Source organism: Hylobates moloch, unplaced genomic scaffold (assembly GCF_009828535.3).
Source record: "Hylobates moloch isolate HMO894 unplaced genomic scaffold, HMol_V3 SCAFFOLD_18, whole genome shotgun sequence".
NCBI lineage: Eukaryota > Metazoa > Chordata > Mammalia > Primates > Hylobatidae > Hylobates > Hylobates moloch.
This window is the reverse complement of record NW_026652293.1, coordinates 58,366,778-58,394,141: the sequence shown is the minus strand read 5'-3', so window position 1 is coordinate 58,394,141 and position 27,364 is coordinate 58,366,778. Positions and strand designations below refer to the sequence as shown.

At 41.4% G+C, this 27,364-nt stretch overlaps 1 protein-coding gene across 1 annotated transcript; it reads left to right on the top strand.

The window, feature by feature from the left end:
- The first annotated feature begins 257 nt into the window (after positions 1-257).
- LBR (lamin B receptor) lies at positions 258-26,811 on the top strand. Its single transcript, XM_032136523.2, has 14 exons — positions 258-394; positions 4,246-4,424; positions 6,076-6,276; positions 8,567-8,650; positions 8,905-9,094; positions 10,135-10,331; positions 13,001-13,055; positions 15,691-15,882; positions 16,892-16,995; positions 17,918-18,043; positions 21,515-21,683; positions 23,635-23,715; positions 23,814-23,936; positions 24,853-26,811. The coding sequence occupies exons 2-14, from the start codon at positions 4,260-4,262 to the stop codon at positions 25,011-25,013; spliced, it is 1,848 nt and encodes a 615-aa protein (XP_031992414.1). The 5' UTR covers positions 258-394; positions 4,246-4,259; the 3' UTR covers positions 25,014-26,811.
- Positions 26,812-27,364: the final 553 nt, after the last annotated feature.

The window sequence follows — 27,364 nt, the reverse complement described above, 5'->3', positions numbered from 1 at the left end:
TCCGTGTGCTGCGAGGGCGCCTGGGCAGCTGAGATAAGGCGGTGGCAAACGTCGAGCTCCGAGCCGCCCCGCCAGACTCGGTTTCCCCCCACTCACCGGCCTCCCCGGCGGCAGGGTGGGGCGGGGCGGACGCGCCACGGCGTGCGACCAATCGACAGCGCCAGGGATGATTCAAAAGGCCGAGGAGCCAATGGGAGCCCCGGGCAGCCTCGCCGGAGGGGAAGGGAGGCGAGGGGAGGGGAGAAGCGCCGCGAGGCGGGGCAGGGGAGGCGCGCGCCCGGCTTGCGGGGCGCGAGAGCGCGGCCGGGTAGCGTCGCGCGCGCGGAACTGCCGCCGGGTTGCTGTGCGACTGTTCTCCGGGAGCCGTCCGTGTCACCGCCGGAGCCTGGCGCAGGTGAGCGCTTCCACCCCCGCCCTGCTCCCAGCTCCCTGCGGCGCGTTCTTCGAGGGGCCGCTGAGGGAGGAGGCCCGAGGCCGGCGCAGCGGCCGGGCCGGGGTCCCTGGGCGCGGGGCCTGGCGCGGCGGCCTTCCCCTCCTCTCCTCGCCTCCTCGTCTGCTCCCCTCCTCGCCCCCTCGCCTCTCCTGGCCCAGTCGGGTGGTCGGGGCGGCGGCGGGCGAGGCTGGAGCTCGCCCGAGCCGGGCCCGCTGCGGAAATGGAGCTGGGGGTTTTAAACTGCGGACGTTTCCCTCCATGTTGGCGGCGCGGCGCGGCTGTGGCGCGGCGGCGGCAGGGAGGGTTCGTGGGCGCCTTTGTCCTGCCCCGCCGCAGCCTGGCTCCCGGCCCCTCGGAGCGCCCGTCTGACAGATGAGCAGACGGCCCCGCGGTCCTGCAGTAGGAGGCGGACAGGGCGCGGCGACCTGGCGGGACGGGGAAGGGGCTGCGGCCGAGGTGGGCTTAGATTCGCGCTGCTTGTCACTGGCTTTGAGGGTCGTGGTCGTCGCGGTTTGGTGATTCTCCAGGCACACTGTAGGGCTGCCCGCTCCGATGCGTTGAATTCCTTCGCCCGGACAGTCTCAAACATCGGGTATTTAGGCGGGTGTGCGTGTTCCTGCTAAAGCACGGTCCTGTGCTTTTTCACCTTTTTGAGGGTTCAGAAAAATGTTCTAATGACAGCCAGCCTCGCACTGCCAGTAGCCTCAAGGGGCACTTAGTAAGCACTTGCTTGCGGAGGGCTTTGTTGAAGGCGCTTTCCGCGAGTGATTACGGGGCCCGGTCGGGTGTTCGCACGAGGGCGCGGTAGATACCGTGATCTGCGCGTGGACACCTGCAGCGCGAGGCGCGGCGCCTGGGCAGTGCCAGGGTGAACAGGCCTCCGGGGACCTTGCACGTAAACACGTGTAGATCTGTAGTTACGCATTGTAGTAACTGCTGTGTAGGAGAAGGTGGAGCTACGGAGAACAGCAGAGGGATCCTAATTTAGACTAGGCAACAAGTCCAGTTTAAGTTTTGTTTCTCAGGCTGCCTGGGAAGAGGGAGAAGAACGAGCAGGAGGGGAATGATGAGCTGCCCAAGGATGTTTATGGGGAAGAAGGCGCCTCTGCGTTTACAGCCAGGGAGGTGGCCTTTCTGTTGCTTCATGAAGCGAAGGGCGCGGAGCAAGGCCCGGGGTTCCTGTTTGCATTTTGCCTAGTAGGGCTACCGGGGCTCAGGTGTGAAAAGGAAGCTGTCGAACTTCATTCGAGCGTCTTGCTCTATGCCACATTTAGATGAATTTAGAGAAGTGAAGGAAAGATGGCTGGAGACCCCTGTAATGCTAATGAGCAGAGAATTGTTGTGTTCATAAACAGTAACATACCGGAGCTGGAATGTTTGAGGATTGCAGTTTCAGTTGACTGTGAAGTTAGCGGGCATCTGGCTTAATAGAGAAAAGCCTGAGGGTCTCCGTGTTTTTCCTGTTTATGGCGAATGAGGCCATTGTGTGCAGTGAACAAAATTTTTCTTTACAAACACACTTGCCTAAAACATCTCTTGTAAGAAAAGCCCGTGTGTATCTTGACTCCTGTAGGTGAGTGCATAGTGACATGAACAAATGTGGGGCTTTTGTGTGCCATCCTGGCTATTTCACTCCTGTGGGGGAGTATATTAGGATGTGATTGCACTGTATCCTCACGTTTGACAATTGTGTGTGGATCTTGTGTAAAGTGGGGGTGCACATCATGTTGCTGGCTTCATCTTTTGGAACATTTGTGTATAAGATAATGGTCTTCTAAGAAGAATGCCGGTTCATTTTGTTTGTTTTTCAAGCAAATCTTAATTCTTCTTTTAAAAAGTAAGCTTTAGAGACCTAACAGGTATCCACCATATGCGTTAACTTGTTTAACCCCGAATAATTGATAAGAATCTTTTTGGCACTGGCCTGTGTTTATATTACACAGATACTGTGTATGTGGTGTGTAAGTGCAATGGAAAGATGCCAGTAAATAAGTTTTTAAGAACACGCAGAAACTGTTCAAGGGTCTTTTAAAACCTTAAGTAGCCCCTGCGTCCTGAAGGGCTTGTATTTCAAAAGTGTATAGTTTTTTGCAACTTGAGCATCTTCCTGTAGGAAGACATAATTGCCTTCTTTTAACTCTGGCTGACCAGTACAGGAGAGCTAGTACTAGTAAGAGTGGTTTGATTTTGGGGGGCCTAGGGAGGAGGAGGGGGCTCAAGAGAAGAGAGAAGGAGGGTACATTTCCTTCCTCTTTCTTTGTACTTGGAGGCTCTGAGCTAAATGTTGAAATAGGCAAAGCTGGATGTTGTCACCTTCCGTTTTTATGCCCTTCCTCATGCAGAGGTGTTCACTGCCCCCCTGCTCCCTAAGCGCCCCTCAGGTGACTCAGCTAGGCCTGACTTCATCCCGAAAACTTGTGGGCTCCTCCCCACTACTCCAAGCCCAAACCCATTCATTACCCCAGTGATGCCAATCTCAGGTAGGTGTAGGGAAGAAAGCTGGCTCTCATACCTAATGTGTTAATTGACTGACATCCTCTAATCACCAGATAAGTACTTGTGTTTTCTTTCATCTACCAACCTAGCTGCCATCTCTGTAAACTAGTAGAGCTTGTTAAGTTTTTTCTCAGACGATTAACAGTGAAAAAATGTGGTGGTTAAGAAAGGCCTCCCTCACCCTGCCTCCCCTCCACCCTCCCACTACTCCCTTGGGGTAGGTAATTCAACTTTCTCCTTAATTCCACAGTCTTCAAAGGTTCCTAAATGTTGCTTTTATTGTATCATCAGCTCTTAACAGGAGCCAGTGAGGAATGTACGTTGATATGCTTGGACAATACATCAAGAAGTGCTTAGTTGGTGAAATGAAGGTGATTTGGGGGACAGCTCATATCTGTCCTACTGGCTGCCCCTTGGACGTGGCCCCAGCTAGTTCATGTGGTACTGGGGAAGGTCGGTAGCCCTGGTTTTGTTGTGTGGAAATGTGATTCCGCTGGTCAGCTGATGGAGCGGCATTACTGTCTGGCAGCTGGAAGTACCCAGCTATCAATTGATATTTCAAAAAGGGTGGCAGACAGGCCTCACGTAAGTGGCCGTTCTTGCAGATTGCTTGTGGGGCTTTGTGGGCCATGTTTTGAATCACAGGAAAAGAATGTTATAATTGGGGGTCGATGTCTGCTGTAGGCTTGAGAGAGGTGAGCTTGGATGAAGGCAACCACCCTGGCTTAGGTGGGTGGTTGGCAGAGTTACTTGGTATGCATTTGTACTTTAGCTGTAAGAGTTGAAAGCTAAATAACCCCCAAATTTATTCATTACAGACTTGGAATTATTTTTCTTCCTGTTGTTGGGTTATAGTCATGTTAATTGTACATCCTTGATTTTCCCAGTCTGGTTTATAGTTTGCTGTTTTTAATAAAGGCAATTTGTTAAAAATGCAGTTAAATACATTTTTAAAGCCATTGTAAGTTGATATGCAAATTTACAAATGAGAAAATGTGTCCTTTGTGAGATTGTGCCTCATTTTCTGATTAGCAAGAACTATGATCACGGTAGGTGGGTAACATTTTACATAGTGTAAACTTATGGCGCCTATATACATTGTTATAATTAATCTTTAGTGTCACTTACATAGATACCGCAGTGGCTAAATCATCCTCTAAAATGATTCCAAATGAGATTGAATGTAGCCATTCTGGCCCTAAAATCCTGACCAGTCAATTCTGGAAAGTTGTATTTTAGTGATCAGCCTGTAGAAAAAGACAAATACATAAATTGTGTATGTATCAACTCAAATTTTTTTCTTTAAAACTATTCAGGTTAATTATAGAAAATGCCAAGTAGGAAATTTGCCGATGGTGAAGTGGTAAGAGGTCGATGGCCTGGGAGTTCACTTTATTATGAAGTAGAAATTCTGAGCCACGACAGCACCTCCCAGCTTTACACTGTAAAGTATAAAGATGGAACAGAGCTTGAATTGAAAGAGAATGATATTAAGGTAAGAGCTCCTTTGGTTTATCAGAGTGTGTTTACAGTAAGTGGGAAATAACTCTAAGTATGGTTTCTAAGCTCAGGATAGTCAGTTCAGCTCGGTTTGAAGGCAGAGGATTGAGCTCTTGCTTTGGGTCACATACTGTTTTTGGTTCTGGGAATGTATGAATGAGGCATAGTGCCTTGTTCCCAAGAAGCTCACACTTACTGGGAAAGACAGCCATTTGCATCTGTTGGTCCCCTGGGTTTACTACGTTCTGTGTCTGGCGTTTGCTGTGGGTGGTGTTGAGTGTATCAAGGGTAGAGAAGAGCCCTGGGCTTCAGGGGAGGCTTTCAGAGGCAGTGACACCTAGCCAAGTGCTGAGAACAAACAGGAAAAACAGCAGTTGATGGGGCTGCTTCTGCAGAGAGGGCAGTATGCCAAAGTCGGGGGTCTGGGGGACACAGTCAGCCAAGTGCTGGAAGTGGGAGGTGGTAGCGGAGGGCTAAGCAGGAGCCAGGCTGGAGGGGCTTTTGTATTCCATGCCCAAGGGTTTGGGCTTCATCCTGAACACCAAGGATTTAATCAGGAGAGTGACATTAATTAGATTCGAGTCTAGCCCGGGGCTTTTCAACCTGTCTGGTGAGGGCCTGGGTTTTAAGATATCTGATCCGTAGTATACAAACATTTATATAAAATGCCATAAAAAGGAGTTACTAGAAAAATAAAGACATACAAAATAAACGACTCACAGTTTTACTATCAGATTCGATAGATATGAGATTACTTTGTCAAAATGCTATAAACATTTCCATACACCTATTTCTCAATTTTGGTACTTGCACAGATTAGTAACGAGCATTTCTAGGACCCATGGCTGAGGATGACGCTTTGAGTGCTCTAGGCCAGGAATAAAGCGACAGATAGTCAATATTTTAGACTTCATGGGAGCAGCTCCAGGCAGTATGGAAGGGAGCAGGCATGGCAGTGTTCCAATACAACTTTATGGACAGTGAAATTTGAATTGTGGATAATTGTCACACTTCAGGAAATACTATTTTTTTGATTTTGTTTGTAATCATTTAAGAATGTAAAAGCCATTCTTAGTAGGAAGGCCACACAAAAATTGGGGTGAGGGACTTAGCCTGGAGCGTAATTTGTCTACATCCCTAGAAGCAACATAAGGAGATTCGGAGTAGGTGGGGACACGGTGAAACAGTTCCCAGTCATCCAAGCTCATGTTTTATTTTCAAGATCTGCTTATGTGTTTTGTTCAGAGTGAGACAATGGTACTGTTTTTTTGTTTTTGTTTTTTTTTTTTGGTTTGTGTGCTAATTTATTTTGTCCTATTGTCTCAGTTTTAATCCATGTTAATTATTACCCTTCTTGCATATGGTGTTGGAAATAAGTACAGCTAATTGGTTTAGATTCATTCATTTCATGGAAATACCTTCAAAGAACAGGAATGGAAAGGCTGCATTTGTCTCATGAAAGATGGATCATTATGAAAGCATTTTCCGTTGGTTTCATCTGGTCCATTCTCAGATCCTAAGATTTCCCGTGATGATTTTAGAGTTAATGGTAGCAGTTCCTGCCTTTGTTATCCTCTTCTAGTTTGGGTCTGTCTGTATGTGTTATGATTTGTGGTAAAGCTCTTTGCCTTCTTCCCCCTTTCTAGCCTTTAACTTCCTTTAGGCAAAGGAAAGGTGGCTCAACTTCCAGTTCCCCTTCCAGACGCCGAGGGAGTCGATCAAGGTCACGCTCCCGATCCCCTGGTCGACCACCTAAAAGTGCCCGCCGATCTGCTTCTGCTTCCCACCAGGCCGACATTAAGGAAGCAAGGAGGGAAGTGGAAGTTAAATTGACTCCGCTGATTCTGGTACTTGTGTTTATCCTTATACAGCCTTTTGTCTTCCCCTTTGTGTATATATTTACTCAAGTTACTTGCAGTTAATAATATTAAAATGTCAGTGAAACATCAAATCTAAGGTGATGACTTTGGAAGTTTTCATAAAAAACAAATGTTTGGAATAGAAAGTTTTAAATATCAATGGAAAAGAATGTCCTTCAGTTACCAGAAATGCTATTTAATATTTTAGTTTTTAAAAAAGCAGTGTTCAAATTTGAAATAGATGTAGCTTGTAGATTGAACTGAGTAAGGTTTTTACAGTGTATGAGAGTTCATATCATGTATGAATTGGTAAGACAAACCTGTATTACAGAAACATTCTCACTCTTAGCATCATTATACTTGATCACTTTACCTATTCAAATATGATGATTTCAGTGAAATTACTTTCAAGATGTAAGCTTTGAAATAACGGTGCATGGAGCCTGTAGATCTTGTACAAAGAGTATTTTAGATAGTAGACCAAAGATAAAGGATGTTAAGTAAAAGGAATAAAAGTAATCTTCTGTTCACTTAATGTTAACCTCTTTTCTGGATAGAATGCACACAGACTTTGAGACGGAGTCTCGCTCTGTCGCCCAGGCTGGAGTGCTGTGGCGCAATCTCAGCTCACTGCAAGCTCCGCCTCCTGGGTTCACACCATTCTCCTTCCTCAGCCTCCGGAGTAGCTGGGACTACAGGCGCCTGCCGCCATGCCTGGCTAAGTTTTTGTATTTTTAGTAGAGACGGGGTTTCACCGTGTTAGCCAGGATGGTCTCGATCTCCTGACCTTGTGATCCACTCGCCTCGGCCTCCCAAAGTGCTGGGATTACAGGCATGAGCCACCGCGCCTGGCAACAGACTTTTAATAAACTTTAAAAACTGGATTATATACGTACTGCTCTGTAGTCAGCTTTTAAGAGATTTTAAAATATTGGGATAACCTTTCAGAGTGTATTTTTCTACATCGTTTTTGTTGTATTCTATGGTATAGATATATGGTAAATTGTATAGCTGTAACTTAATTGTTAAAGTCAGCTCCCTCAGTGATAGACATTTAGTGTTTTTCCTTCCATATTTTCACTCTGACAAACAAGTATTTTTATACAACATCTGATTATTTCCTTAGGATGGATTCTTACAAGTGGAATTGCTAGGTCAGCTGTATGGTGCACATTTGAGGCTTTTAATACATATTGCCAGATTACATCAAGAAAGTTTATAGTAGTATCAGTGTATGAATGCCCAGTTTCTCATTCTGAGTATTATAATTTTTTTTTTTTTTTTTTTTTGAGAATGTGGCTGTCAACCATTTTCAACTTACTGTTCTAACTTACATTTTGGATTTGAACATTGTAACTATTAGTGGCTCTCTTTACCATGCAGGGACTCCAGGAACAGATGCTGTGTGATAGTTTGTTAGCCTTTCATTTTTAATATTTAGAGACTGCTATATTTTTACAGTGTAATCTTAGTCCTGGTGTCACAAGAACCACAGAAGCTTTGCTTCTTACTAGTAGAGCCTTGGGCCTACTGTGTATTGCCTAAATATCCACTATTTCTTAATTTTCCATTATTGGCTATTTTGGAGCAGTGAATGTCTTTTTGAATGTCTTTTCTTTTGTTTTTTATCCAGTTAATGAACTAATTTACCAATTTTTACTTTCTCTGCCTTTCATAGTAAATACCCCTAAAGTCTATCAATGAAATTATAACATTCAGTCTAATTACAGGAAAGATGAAAGTTTTTTTTTTTTTTTTTTTTTTTTTGAGGCGGAGTTTCATTCTTGTTGCCCACGCTGGAGTGCAATGGCATGGTCTTGGCTCAATGCAACCTCCATCTCCGGGTTCAAGAGATTTTCCTGCCTCAGCCTCCCAAGTAGCTGGAATTACAGTCGCTCGCTACCACGCGTGGCTAAATTTTTTGTATTTTTAGTAGAGACAGGGTTTCACCATGTTGGCCAGGCTGGTCTTGAACTCCTGACCTCAGGTGATTCACCTGCCTTGGCCTCCCAAAGTGCTGGGATTACAGATGTGAGCCACCGTGCCTGGCCAGATGAAAGATTTTATGTAGCAATCTATCCAATATTTCAGAGACTGGGAAACTCTAGTCAGTTTTATTCCTTTTCATTTTTAACAAAATGAGGGTTAAATTCTTCAGAATTAAGGCTATGAAAAATCTGTTTTATTGCTTGATTCCAAAATAGTAAGTTTTTACCATCATGTTTCTTTTTAATAAGTTACAGTTCTTTTGATTAAATGTTTATATTCTTCAATTTAGAAGCCATTTGGAAATAGCATCAGCAGATATAATGGGGAGCCTGAGCACATTGAGAGAAATGACGTACCTCATAAAAATACACAGGTGGGAAAGTGTTCACTTTCATCTTGGTTGGTTTTTTTTCTTTTTTTTTTGGTTAAAAGTGACTCTCCCTTGAGAAGCACACTGAAAATTGTAATATTTTATAACCTGTTCTAAAATTCTGTCCTTAAGACTGAATATAATTTCACAAATTTATTCTTAGCGTACAGCTGTATCGAGATGCTAAAATAGTTAATGCAGTAGCATTAGTGGTAGTTGTTCACTGCAGATATTTAATTTTTAAATTTTTCATTTAGGAAAAATTCAGTTTGTCACAAGAAAGCAGTTACATAGCTACACAGTATAGCCTTCGTCCAAGAAGAGAAGAAGTCAAATTAAAAGAAATAGATTCTAAGGAAGAAAAATTCATTGCAAAAGAACTGGCAGTGAGAACCTTTGAAGTGACCCCCATCCGGGCAAAGGACTTGGAGTTTGGAGGAGTACCTGGTAGGCCTCAGAGCTGGGCCCAGAGAGGGCAGGTGGGGTGGGCTAGGGGTGGTTGCCACAAGGTGAACTGGAAAGGCCTCTCTGAAGACATCTGAGGCAGGCAAGGTAATGAGCCTGGTGGGAACCTGTGGAAGAGCCTTCCAGAGAAGGAACAGTGGATGCAAAGGCCTGAGGTGGGAGCATTTTGGGGGATTATGGAGTAGAAAGAATGCCATTGTAGCTGTGTTTAAAACTGTCTGTTCAGAGGTTTTGAGCACAGAAGTACAAAGAAGTGATAAAGGAAGGTTGATCTGGGAGTTTGAATCAGACCTGAGGCGACAGGGCCTAGCAGCAGGCCTCAGCTGCCTGCATAAAATGGGATCCCGGAGGCTGCCCTACCTGCTAGGCAGGTTGATTGTGAGGGTCAAAGATCTGAAGTGTGCAGTTTTGGAGTTATTAAGTGGGTGGAACTGATGAAATTTTATGAGCTAGTGAAAGAAAAGACTTCCTGTCTAAATGGCTCAAAATCCTGCATGGCTTAATTGCTTTGTATTTTGTTACAACCTTTGGCTATCTGGTCTGTTACAGATGCTGTCCAGCATCACTTAAAATCTGCACACATTACATGAACGTGACACTATTTTAATTGTTAGAAACTGAGGAATATAAAGTTTTTTGTTAAGATTAGGCTGATAATTTTTAGATGTTCTGATCTTCAGTTTGCTGGAGTTTCAACACGTTTGCTCCTTAGTGGTTGAAAGTCAAATGTTTTAGAGCTTGGTTTCTGAGGTGGGTGTAGCTGTTCAAGTGTTGGACCTCTTTCTTTTTTTTTTTTTTATTATTTATTTATTTATTTGTTTATTTATTTTACTACTTTGATGCCCATGGTTGCCAGGCCACCAGAGGTGACAGGTAGAGATGGGAGTTTTTGATGGTATATTAGAAATTGGTTTCAGCCAGCTAGCCAGATATGAGTTCTGATCTTAAAAAATCTAACATGATTCTTAAATAAATAAACCAGATTGAAATTTGAGCCTCGAATGTTCATGAATTGTTTGCAGGTGTGTTTCTCATCATGTTTGGCCTGCCTGTGTTCCTCTTCCTGTTGCTGTTGATGTGTAAACAGAAAGATCCCAGTCTTCTGAATTTCCCTCCGCCTTTGCCAGCTTTGTATGAGTTATGGGAAACCAGAGTATTTGGGGTCTACCTCCTGTGGTTTTTGATTCAAGTCCTGTTCTACCTACTGCCAATTGGAAAGGTACGTTTATGGTAATTCTGTTTTGTTTTAATAAGATGAGGTCTCACTATATTGCCCAGGCGGGTCTCCAACTTCTGGGCTCAAGTGATCCTCTTGCCGCAGCCTCCTGAGTCGCTGGGACCACAGGCCTGTGCCGTGCTGCCCAGCCTTACAGTAGTTTAAAGGTTAGAGGCTGTTGTTGGTCATAACTCCCAAAACTTAGTTCATGAAGCCATTTCTCTTGTGTTGTTTATATAACACTTGCTTATTAAGAGGAACTTAAAAAAAAATCTGATTGAGATTTCTTGTGTAACTTTTCAAACCAAATAGAAAAGAATAGGCTATTTTGCAAAGTAGCCGACTCTTAGTGGAGGTTGCTGTGGAAAAAAAATTCACTCTTAGTCTGTGTCATTTCAGATGCAGCATTTTAAATGATTAATTGATAGGCTACTGGGCTCGATGGACTTTAGTCTACATCTTTTACTTTAAAAAAGTATGAAAAGTTTCTAATTTTCATCTCTTTCAGAAGCTTGTTGTCAAGAACATTTTATGTTGTTTTAAGATTCCTGCAATATCTTTAAAGTTTGTCTCTCCATTGCTAGGTGTAGCTTTTTCTTCTTTCAGTAGAATCCTTTGCTTGGATATATTTAAAGAAACGTGAGATTCCTTAAGTAATAAATAATTTATTTAAAGATCTTATTCTTAGGGCTTTGCAAGTTTGCCAACTGTCTGTAAACCACAGGATCAGTTTTACTGGTGAATGCCAGTGACAGGAGTGTAGAGCTGCAGGCTTAATACTGTGGAGTGAGACCATAACTTTAGTGGCTCTAGCAAGGATTTTTGTGATAAAGACCTTCAGTCATTTTTACGGTAAGGTTCTACAGTTAAATTCAGATTCATTTAGGGTAAGGTGATTTCAGAGTATCAAGGAAAGCAGTTTTGGTGTTTAAAGTCATATATGTATATACTCATAGACTAAAGTGACTAAAAGCATATATATTAAAATATATATTAATATTATACAGTCATCCCTTGATATCCTTGAGGAGTGGTTCCAGGACCTCCTGTACATACCAAAATCTGAGGATGCTCAAGTCCCCGATAAGAAATAGTGTAGTATTTGCATGTAACCTGTGTACATCCTCCTTGTTGTATACTTTGTTACCTTTAGGTTACTTATAATACCTAATACAACGTAAGTTCCATGTAAATAGTTATTATACTGTATTAGGGAATAATGGCAAGAAAAAGAAGTCTGTACATATTCAGAGCAGATGCAATTTTTTCCGAAATATTTTGGATCTGGTTGGTTGAATCCATGGATGTGGATCCAATGGATACAGAGGGCTGACTGTGTATTTGGATCTATATATTCACAGATTAAAGCCCAACACAGCATTTACTAGACTCCTTTAATAGATAAGGATCATCTGAAATTAGCATGTGGGATTTTACTAATCCTGTGATCTCAAACAGCTTTTACATTTCTCCTGGGAGAGGAGGAATGCTAGCTAATGAAATCTGTAGCTAATGATAGGATAAAGTAGTTTAGCCCAGAGCAAATGATACTATATTTATATTTTACAGTTTGAAATGAATTGCTACACTTCTGAATAGTTATTTTGTGGAGTAAAATGTGGCTGCATTGGGCAAGTGGACTTTTTACTCAGCCAGTTTAGTTGGGTACCACACCTGTGGGTATCTCTGTGCTGAATGCTGTGGGTGATGCCGAATGAAGAGAGGAGGTGGTTCTGATGCATGATGCGTGCTCACAGTCTCTCTCTCTCTCTCTCTCTGTCTTTTTTTTTTTTTTTTTTTTTTTCGTCGAGACAGGGTCTTGCTCTGTCGCCCAGGCTGGAGTGCAGTGGCACAGTCTGCAACCTCCTCCTCCTGGGCTGAAGTCATCTTCCCACCTCAGCCTCCCGAGTAGCTGGGACCACAGGCGCATGCCACCAGGCTTGGCTAATTTTTGTATTTTGTATTTTTGTAGAGAGGGGATTTCACCATGTTGCCCAGGCTGGTCTCCAACTCCTGGACTCAAGTGATCCTCCCACCTTGACTTCTCAAAGTGCTGGGATTACAGGCATGAGTCACCACACCTGGTTTCTCACAGTCTCTTATTGCAGATAAAAGAATCACATGAAATGGTTAAATAACTGGATGGGCAATGTATATATAATATATAGCAGAGCAAGTAAGCATATGAGTATGCATCATCAAATAGCACTTGGGTCATAGTAGAGTGGATAAACAGGGTAGAGCCCAATTGAAGAGGACCCCACAAATGGAAGACAATGAAATCGTACTGTTACTTTGTAAGCAGTGGGCAGCCATTGGTAGATGTTTGAGCTAGGGATCCGCTAGATATAAAGGTATTTAAGCACATTTAGTCTTGAGGGGGTACACAGGAGTGTTGCAGGGAGCGTGGCTGTTGCAGTTGCTTGATCCTACACTAGGAAGTCATTACTGAATTGGTATTTAAGATAAATTCCTGAAGGTGGAATTGCATCATTAAAGGGCTTGCCACTAGGGTTTTTGAAACATATTACTAAATTTCCCTATTCCAAGATACCTTCCTTCTTGGGCGTGTTGAAAATTAAGTGATGTTAGAATATATATATGTGTGTGTGTATATATGTATATATGATGGTGATGTGCTTTGTAAATTTGTAAATTTTTTTTCTTTTAAGGTTGTAGAAGGAACGCCTCTTATTGATGGAAGAAGACTCAAGTATAGATTAAATGGTGATTTTCTTTTTTTAAGACTCAAATTGATGATTTGATAGCTTAAACTTCTAAGTGTCAAACTCTTTGTTAAAGCTGGTTAGACCAGAGTAGTAAGTGGTAAATTATCTTTTAGTAGTCGGAAGGGCAACTGTTTATACCTGTAGCCAACTTGTATAAATTATGCCATGTAAAGTAACATAGCCTCTTAGTCACTCTTGTCCACTCTCCAGTTTTATTTTCTTAATAGTGTTCGTCACTGTTAGAAATCATTGCGCTTGTCTAGGATTTTATCACCTGAGGTGTTACGCGGATGTGGGCATCCAGGTCACTCCTGCTGCATGAGCTGCTCTTGTCCTTGCTCATGTCGTCTGGCCTGTCCCTTGAATATTCGTCACACACTTCCTGGGCCTTTGCCTGGAGATCTTACCCCCAAATGTCTGACACCTGCATCTTCACCTCTATCTCGTCTCTGCTGAGAGAAGCCTTCAGGTTCCTTTCTCTCCCCTGCTCTGTTTTATTTTTCTGTCTGACATTTGTGCCTCCACACATCAGTATATTTGTCTCTTCATTAGGGTCTCTCCACTAGAATGTGGCTTCATGGGCTAGGACTTGGCTGTGTTCATTGTGACACCCTTGGTGCCAGGAAAATGGGCATGTAGTGGGTACTCATTCATATGTGAGTGCTGGATGGATGAGTTGTGAGCTTGCTGGGCAGCTCAATAAATGGGTAGACCTTGCTCCCTCTGGGTCCGGCACTATAAGGGCATGTGCTGAGTGCATCAGTCCAACTTTGCCATTTGAAGACTTTGGCAAAGTACAGATCTATTTTGTAGTCTTCCTTGAATGACTTTCCATTTGACGAGATGGAGTAGAGTGTTTTCCTTTTCTTGAGAATTACATTATATATTTTAATGGTTGAACTTTTTATCCTTTCAATTCTTCATTTTCTAACTGGATACTTTGTTTAGAGACTTACCCAGCATCTACTCTGTCTGCAATCACTCTGCTGGGTTCTAAAGGGGAAGCCAAAGATAGTTTAGACACCTTCTGCCTTTTATTGCCAGTCATGTGATAAGGCGTCTCCCCTAGCTCCAGCGTCTGACCACTGGTGGGTGCTTAATACTTGTCGTTGGTATTGTCAGACTTTTTGTTGCTTTTACCAAATTCTTTGCTGATGGAGCAAGTTTTAGAACCTTTGGCACCCTCCCTCCCTCTGGTGGTTCACTTGCCACACCAGGGAAGGTGAGTCTGGGGCGAGGTGGGTTGTTGACTTTGCTGCCAGGTCCTTTGATATTTCAGTGTTTTGTGTGTTTCTCTGTAGGCACCGATTCTTTTCTAAGTAGTCTTGTGTTATATTTTCACTTCCCTCTGAGGGGTGTGGTACATTCAGAGACTGAGCACAGTACTTGGACATGGAGCTCTTGGAGCCACTGGGGGAGTGGCTGGCCAAGTTGCTTGATCCTTTTTAAAAATTTCCTCATCTAATTAATCTGGTTCAAGTATTGAGATTTCTTTTCGAGATTTTACGATTATTAACTAAGGAGGTTCCTAAGACATTTTGGATGATTATTTTTAATCCACATAGGCTTGAGAGCAAAAGACTGCTTTATCTAACCATTCTTTTTTAAAATGTACATTTTATGAAAGGTAAATGAATATTTTTAAAAGTCAGAATTTAAAATTAGAAGTTATTGTTTGGAGTATTTGTGGAAAATGTGGATTCAGATAATTTGAGACAACTATTTTACTTTACAAAAGGTTTGGTTTTAGAATTCTCATATAAGTAACAGCTACCTCTTTTTTGCTTTTGACCATTTATCCAAATGTGATTTGATGACTTTTTAGGAGCACAGCTCTTTGAGGCACTCAGCTCCCTTGAAAGCAAAACTATTTCTTTAGCCAAAAGAAAAAATTGGATCTTCCAGTGAGCCTTTCTGTGTGGCAGCAGGACTAGCCCGGAAGGAGAGTTCTGTGGAGCCTCACAGGGCGGGTGCTTTTTAACTTGGCATTGCACTTGAATGTCCCCACCTGCTGTCCCTACCACCCCAGGTACTCGCAGTCCCCTGCCTGGCCTCGGGCATTTGTGTTGTGGCATCTTTCTGCGGATGGCGTGTTAAGATCTCTGTTCTGGATAATAGAGTTTTACTAGAATCTTTTGAAACCATTATTGACAACTTGGTTAAGTATAAATATTTATAATTTTGTAACTACCAACCTAGCTCGGTGCTTGACCCCTGGTGGGTGCATAATACCCTCCCCTTAGGTAATGGCATTCGACTTTAAAATGTGTGTTTGGCCCAGCTCTGTTAATAATTAGCCATTTGACTTTGTGCCTGAGAGTTTGGATTGTGGGAATTTTCAGGTTGCACTTCTTGTCTGTTTTCCTTTAATTAAAAGCAAATAATGACCATTTGAACTGAAAAAGAATCAATATGTTAAACTATTTGGAAAGTTCTACAAGAGATAATGGTATGTATATTGAAAATTATACGTCAGGACATTGCTTATTTGCATATTTGTGTGTATTTAGTCTGAATAATGAAATTAAGACTTTAAAAATGAACATTGCATTGTTTCATAGTGGCATAAGTTTCATGTGAGCCTTGGGTTAACATTAATTTTCCCCTTCCTTTTTTTTTTTTTTTTTTTAAAGGATTCTATGCTTTTATCCTGACATCTGCAGTCATCGGAACATCTCTCTTCCAGGGCGTAGAGTTGCATTATGTGTACAGTCATTTTCTTCAGTTTGCACTTGTGGCCACTGTTTTTTGTGTGGTCTTGAGTGTGTATCTCTACATGCACTCTTTGAAAGTGTCCCGGAATGACCTGTCGCCTGCCAGCTCTGGTGAGCAGTGATGAATCGCGTGTTGGATGAATGCGTCCCAGAGCTCTCTAGCAGCCATTTCCAGATTTGAGTAGATTGCTTTTTTTCTAACTTCTTTTTTGGGAAATGAAGTAAGAAAAAATGAAAAGATGAAGAAAAAAGTTAAAGAGATACGAATTTAAAGGAAGGAAATGTTTTTGCTTTTCCTTCATACTTTCTTATTCATTTCTTTTTTTTGCAGTTGCTTGATGACAGTAAGACGTTTAGTAAACTTACAGGCATTTTGACTTATGACAAATATTATTTCTTTGTCCAAAATAGTAAACACTCTTTAAAAAAACAAAAAACAACAGAGGTTACTGGCCGGGCGAGGTGGCTCACGCCTGTAATCTCAGCACTTTGGGAGGCCAAGGCGGGCAGATAACCTGAGGTCAGGAGCTTGAGACCAGCCTGGCCAATATGGTGAAACCCCATCTCTACTAAAAATACAAAAATCAGCTGGGCATGGTGGCGCACACCTACAATCCCAGCTACTTGGGAGGCTGAGGCAAGAGAATCGCTTGGGCGTGGGAGGCAGAGGTTGCAGTGAGCCAAGACTGTGCCAGTGCACTCCAGCCTGGGCCACAGCGCGAGGCTCCATCTCAAAACAAAACAAACAAAAAACAAAAGAAACGAGAGGTTACAAATTGGTTGATGCTGACCTAAAGTATTTAAATATAAAAAAAAGTCGCCTATCTAAAAAAATGGAGTGTAAAGTCCTTTGGGGGGCCCCCATGATTTTGGTTAACTTTTTAAAGAAACCTGGGGTATCTGGGCCCCCGGCTCCCCCAAAGGCTGTAGCAACTGCCCTTTGAGTTGGGCAGGCATCTCCTGGCTCCCCTCGTATGTACCGTCCTGTCTGCCTCTCACCAGAGCTTTGCTCAGGCTCTGGCAGGCAGTTGAATTGTGAGCCTGGGTAGTGGGCAGCAGGGCCGTTTTAAAGCCTCCTGACTGGGTTTGGGACACTGGTTAAACACTTTTCCTTTCTCAGGAAATGCTGTCTATGATTTCTTCATTGGCCGTGAATTAAACCCTCGAATTGGTACTTTTGATCTCAAATACTTTTGTGAATTGCGCCCCGGATTGATTGGCTGGGTATGTCTGTTTTTTTTTTCTTTCTAAATTTCAATTCAATAGGTCTAATTAGTTGCTAGAAAGAAATGTAGACCATTCAAAAATAAGCAGTGGATGGTATATTTTTAGGGATAATTGTGGCTTTCCATAAATCTATCAAAATATTTTCTTGTAAGTATTTTCCAGAGGTTTAAGATGCCCTGTTACAGGTTATGACAAATTAAGTAACTTTTCTTTGCTTTATTTTTATTATATCAGTTTATATTTATGTAGGAAAGTGATAGTGTGGATGAATTAATGTAAGAAAAAAGGCATTTTCCTCCTTTTTAAATTTTACCTAGTTTTAGGCTTGGAGTTGCAGATACAGAGCAAAGAGTTCCCTTCCACCCTTCATTCTGTTTCTCACAATGTTAACCTTGGAGGAAACCATAGTGTAATGATGAAGAACAGCAGATTAACATAGCGACAGCATTAGTTACCAGGTCCACAGGCCTCAGTCAAGTTCACCAGTTTTTCCGCTGTTGTCCTTTTTCTGTTCCAGAAAGCTCGACAGGACTCCACAATGCATTTAGTTGTTATTTCTTCTTAGTCTTCTCTAGTCTAATAGTTGTTTAGGCTTTCCTTGTCTCTCATGACCTTGATACTTTTTGGAAAGTACTGGTTGGTTATTTTTTAAGAGTGTCCCTCAGTTTGGGTCATTCTAGTGTTCTCTTTGATTGGGGTGAAGTTACCCACTGTGACAGGAACACAAATGATAGCTGCGTCCTTCTCAGTGCATTGGGTCCAGGGGCCCGTGGTGCTGGGATGTCTTATTCCTGGTGGCGGGTAGGAGTTAAGGTGGCGTCTGCCAGGTGTCTCAGCTGTGAAGCTCACTCATGCCTGTGTAGTGCTAAGGTCTCTGGGGAGGTGCTTTGAGGCTATATACTTTCCCCTTTTATTTCAGGTGGTTATTAACTTGGTGATGCTTTTGGCTGAAATGAAAATACAGGACCGCGCTGTTCCATCCTTGGCCATGATTTTAGTTAATAGTTTCCAGCTTCTCTATGTGGTGGATGCTCTCTGGAATGAGGTAATTAATTTTAAGAGCCGAGGCCTTGGAGTCAGATGGCTTTGAGTGGGTGAGTGACCTGTCAGAGCCTCGGCTTCTCGCACACAAAGTGAGGGGAGCACGGCCTGCCTCCAAGGCTGCTTGTGAGGAGGATGACGCCATCCATGCGAAGCTGACGAGGGAGCGCTGACAGGTGGGAAGTTTCTAGGCATTTGGGAGTGCTTCGGTGTTTATCAGCTGTTCTTGTGTTTAAAAGTAATATTCTAAATATTTAAGATTGGTGGATCTTGATTTTGTTTTTGTGGGTGGTGGTAATTGTGGTATCACATGAAAATGGATGGATTATTACTAAATTAGAATGGTGTTTCTTGGATTGTCAAGAGTCACCTAGTTTTTAAATAATGGGGGAGATGTCTTATTGTTAATGTTTTAAAATACAAAGACTAGCTCTTAATTAGATGAATGTAAAATGAGAAATCAAGATGCATTGAGGAAACCAGTTGAAATAAGGCTAAGTTTCCATCTCGTGTCTTTTTTCATACGTTGATTAGTCTTTCTACTAGTTGAAGACTGGTAAATGTTTTGTTTGTTTTCTCTGTCTCAGCCAGCATATTCCTTTTAAAAATTTTGTCTTCTTCAGGCTTATTTTACAGGTATTTTGATCATATTTACTGTTATCTTTGTAATTATCTCCAAATTCCAAGTCTAGTTTTCTTTCCATATTAAAAACAAATCTGGCAGCTGTACACCACAATGTTCCAAAACAAGTTTTAATGACAGTCTGTTGGGACAATCTGCTGACATTTTGAGAGAAGACCTTTTCTCTTTGAGCCTGAAACATTTAAAAAAATTGGATTATTTGGTCATCAATACTATATATCTCCCCAACCCCTGCCGGCTGGTCTTTAGTTTTGGCCTTCTATGCAAAATCGCAGAGAATATTTAGTCAGAGCAACTTCGCAAGTTTGATATTGGTGTTTCGATGATCTTCTTGTTATGTAGGAAGATTAGGGCCACTTTGAGGTAAACCTCAATTACAAGTGGTGGGATTAGTGCTATCCGCTAATTATGGGTTCCTGTTGCACTCCTACCACTTCACAGACCCTGGCTCAGAGCTTGGGAAGCTGTGAAGGTGGTGATAGCACTACAAATTGACTTTAAAAATTCCAAGTCGACCCAAAATTAAACATGTTTTTGAAATTAAAAAACAGCTGTTTTGTAAATGCACTATTACCAGTGAGTGTAGCTTTGTTTGCTGTTTTAGAATGAATCGCCAAAAGAGCATATAGATTACAGTTTGCAAATCAAATGATATTTCACAGTTTTGCTCACCTCAGAGGCTTCTTTAAACCTTCCTTTCTAGTAGGTTTCCATTGATCAGTGATTATTTCTTCTGGTTTCTTCTATTAATAGCTTTCTGCCATGTTGTGGTCATCACTTTTTAATTGGCTTAGAAGTTCATATTTTCTATAGATTTAGCCAAACATTGACTTCTGTTAAAATTTTTTGCATCTTAAGGCAAAACGCTTAAGGCAATATTAACATAGCCCCAGGGGTAGAGAACTAGAGTTGGGAAATTGTTTTCTGTCTGTTCTCAGTATCTCAGCCAGATGATAATAAACTTCTTGAGGAAAGATTGTATTTTATGGTTTCTTTAGCATTCTGGCATGCCACTGGGCAATTAGCAGAGCTTAATAACTTTTGTCAGGTCACTTGATAGAAATCCGTCTGTATTCAAGAATGTGCTATACCTTAAGAAAACGGAGACTACCAGTTTAAATATGTATGACCCTTCCTCTGAGCCGTCCTGTGAAAGCCTTGGGGCTCAGGAGCTGGTGGGGCTAAGGTCCTCCCTCGACCTGGCACTGGGTGCTTACCCTTTGCCCTCTCACTGCCACTCACCACACCTGTTTTTATCTGCTCCCACCAATTTGTCACTTTTATCCTCTTTTGGACCAGGAATCAGATCACAGGCCTTGAGAGATAAGAATAAGACACTCTTGGGGACAGAAAGTTAAAACGCCGCGTGTCCTCACTTACATGTGGGCACTAAAAAAGTTGATGTCATAGAAGTATAAAGTAGAACAGAGGATATGGGAAGGTGGGAAGGGTAGGGGGAAGGGAAGGATAGGGAGAGGTTTGTTAAAGGATATAAAATCACCACTCGATAGGAGGAGTAAGTTCTAAGTTGTAGTATTCTGTACCACTGTAGGATGACTATAGTTAACAGTGATACATAGTTTGAAATAGCTAGAAAGATATTGAATATTCCTAACACAAAGAAATAATGTGTTTGAGATGATGGATATGCTAATTACCCTGATTGGATTTCTATATATTACATGTATTGCGACATCACTGTGTACCCCATAAATATGTACAGTTATTACTTGTCAATTTTTTTTTTTAAAGAGAATAAAGTACTCTGGTAACTAAAGAGTGTAAGCCTAAGGAGCTAGATTTTGTGAGATTGGTTTTTCTGTTCCATGTGACATCTGTTTTTCTGTTCCACTGTTTTTCTGTTCCGTGGCCTATTTGCTTTCTTTTCTGGAAAAAAATGCTATTTGGAGGTACCACTCTTTTTCTTTAACCTAGAACTTTGATTCTCCAACAGAGCTTATACTGGCTAATATTTCTACATCAGTGGTCTGTATTGAGGTTCCGGGTAGTTTAGAGATTCCCTCAGGCCAGACCTTCAGAGTGTTGATCTTGGTGGTGTCTCCGTATTCTAGAGTCTGGCCTGCCTGTATCCTGGTCCAGAGGCGATCTGGCTCGTGCTAACCAAATCACCAGGGAGTAATGCACTTTTATTAATTTACATGAGAAGCGAAGCTGTCAGTTCACCATGTTGCCAGGCAGCTTAATTTCTTCTGTGGAAAATCTACATGAAATGCCAGATTATAAACAGAAATTAGATTGGTCCACGTGGAATTGAAACAAAAAGAGTTGGTGATCTTATTCCTTCAGCAAACAGATTTTGAACACTTCTCTCCATGGCGGGCAGTGTGCTAGGTACTGGGGTGGCAAAGGTGAAAACACACAGCCTCTGTCTTTTAGAGGCTTTTAGTGTAGTGGAGAGTGACTAGACAAGTACAGTAACCCAATTACTGCAGCTTAGTGGTGGGTGGTGACATCTGAGAAGTTCCTAGGTCTGCGCAGCAGGTCAGGGGGGCAGCACAGGGTGTAGGGCCTATGTGGAGGTTGGAGGAGGGGTTGCCAGCAGAGGGGAGGGCCTGGGCATGGGGGCATGGGAAACGCTTTAGAGATCTGTTATCTCGGGAGCATGAGCGAGAGGCTGGCGTGACAGGAGAATGTGATGGCAGAAAGACCTAGCAGGCCAGGGGAACCACATCTCTCTTCCCCTTTAACAAAAAAAATGTTGGTTGTGGACCCGCCCGTAGCACTTTATACATTTGCCTGTAAACTAATACTTTATTTGAATACTTTAAATGTAGAAGCTCCTTCTCCCTTTCCCCGTCTGTATCCTTATAGGAAGCGTTGTTGACTACCATGGACATCATCCACGATGGATTTGGATTCATGCTGGCGTTTGGAGACTTGGTGTGGGTTCCTTTTATTTACAGCTTCCAAGCCTTTTACTTAGTCGGTCATCCAAATGAAGTGTCTTGGCCAATGGCTTCTCTAATTATTGTTCTGAAACGTGAGTATTAATTTTAGTCTCAGTTTAATTTATTAAATATTATGTACTGAGGCTTTTATGCTCTGCTGTCTACATACTTGAAACATGCCATTTTGAATGGCCAGCATTAGCTCAATTTGAAGCCATTTATGATGAGTAATAAAAAATCTGCCTTTTGCAAAGAGAATGGATGGTTCGTACTTGGGTTCTCAGTAGTACTTGAAACATTATTTTAAACCATCTTGCTTTTAAATTTAATAAATTTAAGTTGTTTTAATTTGTTTTGGTAACCATACGTCTTTTCTCTTGAGTGCCTGCTTTTTCTGGTAGGCATTTTATAAAGTAGGAAGATTTGTCTTGCCTTCATAGAGCTCACATTCTAACAGGAGAAATACGACATTCCTACCTTGCTGTGAGGTGTGTGAGTGAGCACTAAGAGGGGCTTAGATGACGGGTGTTAAAGGTAGAGAGAACTTCTTTCTGGGGAGCGTTAGTTTGAACTTACTGGAGGATATGGTGTTCGATTTGAGTTTTAGAGGGTAAAATGGGATGGGGAGATCGAAAAGTCAAGCACTGGGAACAGCTCAGCAAGAGCGTGTGGTGGGGAAGTGTGAGATGAGGGTGGGGAAGACTGAGAAGTCCAGTTTGGCTGCAGCTGCGGTCCACCAGGGCCAGTCATGGATTTTACTTCAGGGTGAATTTTCATTGTCCTTACACTGTTCAGTAAACACTTCTACTAGAGGCTGGGCAGGGAAAATTAGCAGTGAACTTCAAATACAGATAGTTTTGCTATACTAGTTAGTATCTGTGGTAGAAGAAGAAATTCAAACCATTGGTTAAAATTAAGATTTAGTTTCACCAGTGGTTTGGTTGTCCATGTCATCCATTTTATTATTCAAGACAGTGTATTTTATAGCTCAGCTAAAAATAGGGAATGTCTTAGTCTGTTTTGTGTTGCTCAAACAGAATAGCTGAGACTGGGTAATTTGTCATGAAATTTATTTGGCTCATGGTTCTGGAGGCCAGGAAGTCAAAGAGCATGGTGCTGGAATCTGGCAAGACCCCTTCTGCTGCAGCATCCCAGGGTGGAAGGTGGAAGGACAAGAGAGAGTGAGGGAGGGCAAGAGAGAGTGAGGAAGAGCAAGAGGGGCTGAACATACTTTTATAACAAACCCACTCGAGATACTGAGCCCACTCCTGTGATAGCCACATTAATCTGTCCATGAGGGCAGAACCCTCATGACCTAATCATCTCTTAAAGGTGCTATCTCTCAACACTCGCATTGAGGATTAAGTTTCCAACACATGAACTTTGGAGGACACATTCAAACCAAAACAGGAAGTAAAGTTATTCTCTTACTAGTGTATTGAGGATCGACTATATAATAGTTAAATGTCAGTGATAAATTGATTTTTGACATTCTGAAATTTGGATAAAATTAGGAACTTGTAGACTTACAGTGGGATTTAGCATGTATTTAAAGTGCAGGATGTGCTGGTGCTGATTCTAAGCTAGTGTTTGATAAAATGTTTGTGCCATGGCCAGTAGGTATAACTAACATGATATAGCTTGTAATTTTGATTATACTGAACTCTAGTATTGATTTTATTGTAATGTAGGCTGTCTTAGAGTTTCTCTCTTTCATGGATATAACTATATTTGTTTTGCCTTCAGAGTGTTTCCTAGGTGGATGATTAAAGTAGTGTGATAGATTTCGGAAGGGTTACCATCTTTTTACATAGTGAGATTTAGAGTTTTTGAGTTGTTCTTAAGAATCAGGCCAGGTGCGGTGGCTCACGCCTATAATCCCAGTACTTTGGGAGGCTGAAGCAGGAGGATCTCTTGAGCCTAGGAGTCTGCTTTGGAAATTTCCTCAGAGCATAGAAATCATTTTTAAGAGAAATTACAGATGCTATTAAGCATTAGAGTATAACTAAGTTATTAACATAGGAAAATATTTTAAAATTGCAGTTTGTGGTTATGTAATCTTCCGAGGTGCAAATTCTCAGAAAAATGCATTCCGGAAAAATCCCAGTGATCCAAAGCTTGCACGTAAGTATTGATTTATGTTTATATTGTATATATTACATGAAGGTTTTATTTTTCTTTTTGTCTTGACATCATTAAAAATGTACTTTTATTTTAAATAGATTTAAAAACCATTCATACTTCAACGGGAAAAAATCTTCTAGTTTCTGGATGGTGGGGCTTTGTTCGCCACCCCAATTACTTGGGTGATCTCATCATGGCCTTGGCGTGGTCCCTCCCATGTGGTAAGCATTTCAGAAGAGTGCTAGTTTGACCTTTTAGCCGCCAGAAAGATGTGTGTGTGTGTGGGACAGTGTGGCCAAGGTGGGTGTGAGTCTTTTTGTCCCCCTTTTCTACTGTGAGGTTGGCCTCTGTAGAAGCTCCTCTGGCTTCTGAGGGGAATTGGGAATTCACAGAGCCTGAAGTTTTACTTTAAGCCTAAAAGCAGTACCTTAAGTTTTCAACTGTGCCTGATAGCTTTTTTCTAAGTAGAATATATAGAAATTAATTCAGCTTCTTAATTCATGATTCAGTGTACCTAGATTGGGAAAAACTTTGGTTTTTAAGAAGAGAAGGAGATTCTGTTTTTCTTTTTGTGTGTCTGGCCTCATGGGGAGCTGGGGAAGCAGGGGAACAGGGGGAGCTATGGGAGCTGGAGGTGCTTGGGGAGCTGGGGTATCAGGGGGAGCTGGAGGTACCGGTGGAGCCGGGGGAGCTGGGGAAACTGGGGGAGCAGGGGGATCTTGGGGAGCTGGGGGAACTGGGGGAGCAGGGGGATCCAGGGGAGCTGGTGGAGGTCGGGGAGCTGGCCTGTGCCTGCTGCCTGTTTGGTGGCCCGGCCTGTGGTGGAGGACAGCGGTTTTTCTTCTTCGCTGGGGGAAGAAGGGCGAGAAATAGAGAGATGTGTATTAACTATGAGGACAGATGTTTTGATTGTGATGGATTGTTAGAATGGTTTCATCAGTCTTTTAGTAGCTTCTAATTTAGATATGACCTTCTGCCACTTCCCAGTGGGATTTTACAGACTGGTTTAATCTCCTCATTATTAGAGAAAATGAAGTACCTTGTGGTTCATTTTTAGAGAATTTGGGGGAAAGCAGGAAAAAATACATCGTAGTGATAATAAAAATATCTAATACTATGTACTATTATTAACCACAGGTTTTAACCACATTCTGCCTTATTTCTACGTAATTTATTTCACCATGTTGCTTGTCCACCGAGAAGCTCGTGACGAGTACCACTGTAAGAAGAAATACGGCGTGGCTTGGGAAAAGTACTGTCAGCGTGTGCCCTACCGTATATTTCCATACATCTACTAATGCTCTTCTGGCTTATCTACAAAATACTCCTGCAATTCCAGCTGCCATTTGCGAAAACAAGGAAAAAAATCCAAAACTTCCTTTTGTTGCACTGACAGGATCTGTAAATTTTTTTTTTCTTTTTGAGTCAGGACTATAGAGCCCAGTAGTTGATCTTTTAATATAGCCGTGTTTACTTTTATTAAATTATAGTTAACATAGGAAAAATACCAGTAAGGATGTGAGAATTTGCATTTTAATGGGAAACTTTCAACCCTTAAAACTCTGAAAACAGGACAGTCTTAATATAAATGTACTGTGAAGAATACTATTGATGTTTATGGTTTCTGATTACTTTTCAAATTTTGATTTTTTTGTTTTGCCAGTTGGCTTTTCTTAAATGAAAACACTGTTCCGTTTAAAGTACATTTATGTTTTATTCAGTAAGAGAATAGAATTTTCATGTTTTTCTTTAAATCCTTTACTAATTATATAATTTGAAAGCAAAAAGAAGGGCCTATTATTAAATGCTGAAAGTGAAGAGCAATGAGATTATTAGCAGACACTGCTTAAGGGAGACAATTTGTAGCAGTTGGCTTAACCTCAACTTCTAAAACTACAGTTGAAAATGTAAATACATAGCTTAGTTTTTTGTAATATATGGTGACTTCAGATTTTTTTGTACAGTATTTTGAATGTGAGATGATTGTCAGGACTGTCTTTTTAACAAAACATTTTCAGTATTTTAAAGTTTTGTAAAGTAATGTGAATTAAAAATTTTGGAACAATTAGAATTCATTCACTATTGTATAGAAGATGCCGTTAAAACATAGGAAGGGTATTTTTCTTGATCCAAAGTTTGTGAATTTGGCTTTGCTACCTCAATTGCAGGTGTTTGTTTGCCTTTATAAACTGTTGCAAATAGAAAAAAGATAGAATAAGTATATATTTTTGGAGTAACATCAATATTTAAAACATTTTTACACAGGTCGGTGTTTGAAAATTTGCCATTTCAGGCTAATATTTTTATATATTTTTGACTTTTTAAAAGTTCAGTGTTTTTGCTACTGTTAAGCTTATGCAGTTTATACTGTATTTTTTATATATCCTTTATATTTACAAAACTTTACTCCCTGTAAAGGAGTGCTATCTTAAAAACAACTTAAGGGGTTAAAGTCGTTTCTTTTAGTTTAATAGATGTGCATAAGGTAGCTTTAGGAATTAAATTCTAGTGAAGTTGATATAGTCTCATTTTTAATTGTCCTGTAATGGAACAGTAGCAAATTCACTAAACTTTTGTGTTCAGAGTTAAATTGTTCTCAGTACTTTAAATATAGGGGAATGTAATAAACATAGTGTATATGTTTGGGTTTTAATTACACATTTTATATATGAGCCATTTAGATATGCAGTGTTAATTCTATACTGCATTTGAAGTGTATGTAACTTAGCTTATGTTAATGCAGTCATGAAGTTGGTTTGCTCTAGCGTCTTGTAGTCTTTAAACATTCTTTTAGTGAAATTGTCATTGTTTTATCAGTGCTAATGTGTGCAAGCAGTTTTTTTATTTTGCTTTTCTCCTGGCATCAGAAAGTGGTGTCCCAGCGTTTTCTGTACTGGATTGCACCAAGGAAGCTTTTGGGGAGGAAGGAAGGACATTAAATTCTTTCCCTGGTAATGAAAAGAGCCCGTTACCAATACAGTGCTGCAGTTTCTGGATATCAGCTACACTTTGTTTTTAATTTTGTTTTTGACATGTTTACTTGGCAAATTTTATAATGAAGTTTTAAGTTGAAAATAAAATGTAGCAACAGTTTGATCACTTTGGAGCCTTTTTTTTTTTCCCTTTCTTGCTTCAAACTCTGGGATTTTTGAGACCAAGACAGGAGCCCTTAGATTCCTACCCCTACCCAGCCTCCTGTTTTCCTAGGATCATCTGTTTGGGACCCCTGGCCAACTGCTGTTTATTTTAAGACTCTCAGAATGTTGGAACTCAAAGGGGTTAGTTGGGAATCCTAACTCCCAGAAAATGGTCATGTGTTTAGTATTTGCTGTTTGAAAAAATACAGAAATGCTAAAACTATTGTAGATTCAGTCATACTTTCAAATGCATTTGTATGAATCACAGAAGCATCTGTGCATTTGAAAGACAGTACATGTGTGAGAGACACACACATGTACTGTGCCTGCTGACCGTGCTTTAGTGCTCGTTTGGATTTCCAGTTGATTCTAAGCCTGAATTGTGAGATGAGGTCAGAGAGCTTCACCTCTCAATTCTTCCTGCTGCGACGTTAACATTGTGACATTACATTGCAAAATGTAGGTGTGTCAGAATATGCACCAATACCAAGTATATGATTTATATTTTGGTC

Bases quoted from the DNA above. Each gene is read 5' to 3' on its own strand.
- LBR (XM_032136523.2), top strand. From the start codon at position 4,260: ATGCCAAGTAGGAAATTTGCCGATGGTGAAGTGGTAAGAGGTCGATGG. The intron at 13,056-15,690 runs GTGATTTTCTTT...TTTTTTTTAAAG, and splicing joins ACTCAAGTATAGATTAAATG to GATTCTATGCTTTTATCCTG. The intron at 16,996-17,917 runs GTATGTCTGTTT...CTTTTATTTCAG, and splicing joins GCCCCGGATTGATTGGCTGG to GTGGTTATTAACTTGGTGAT.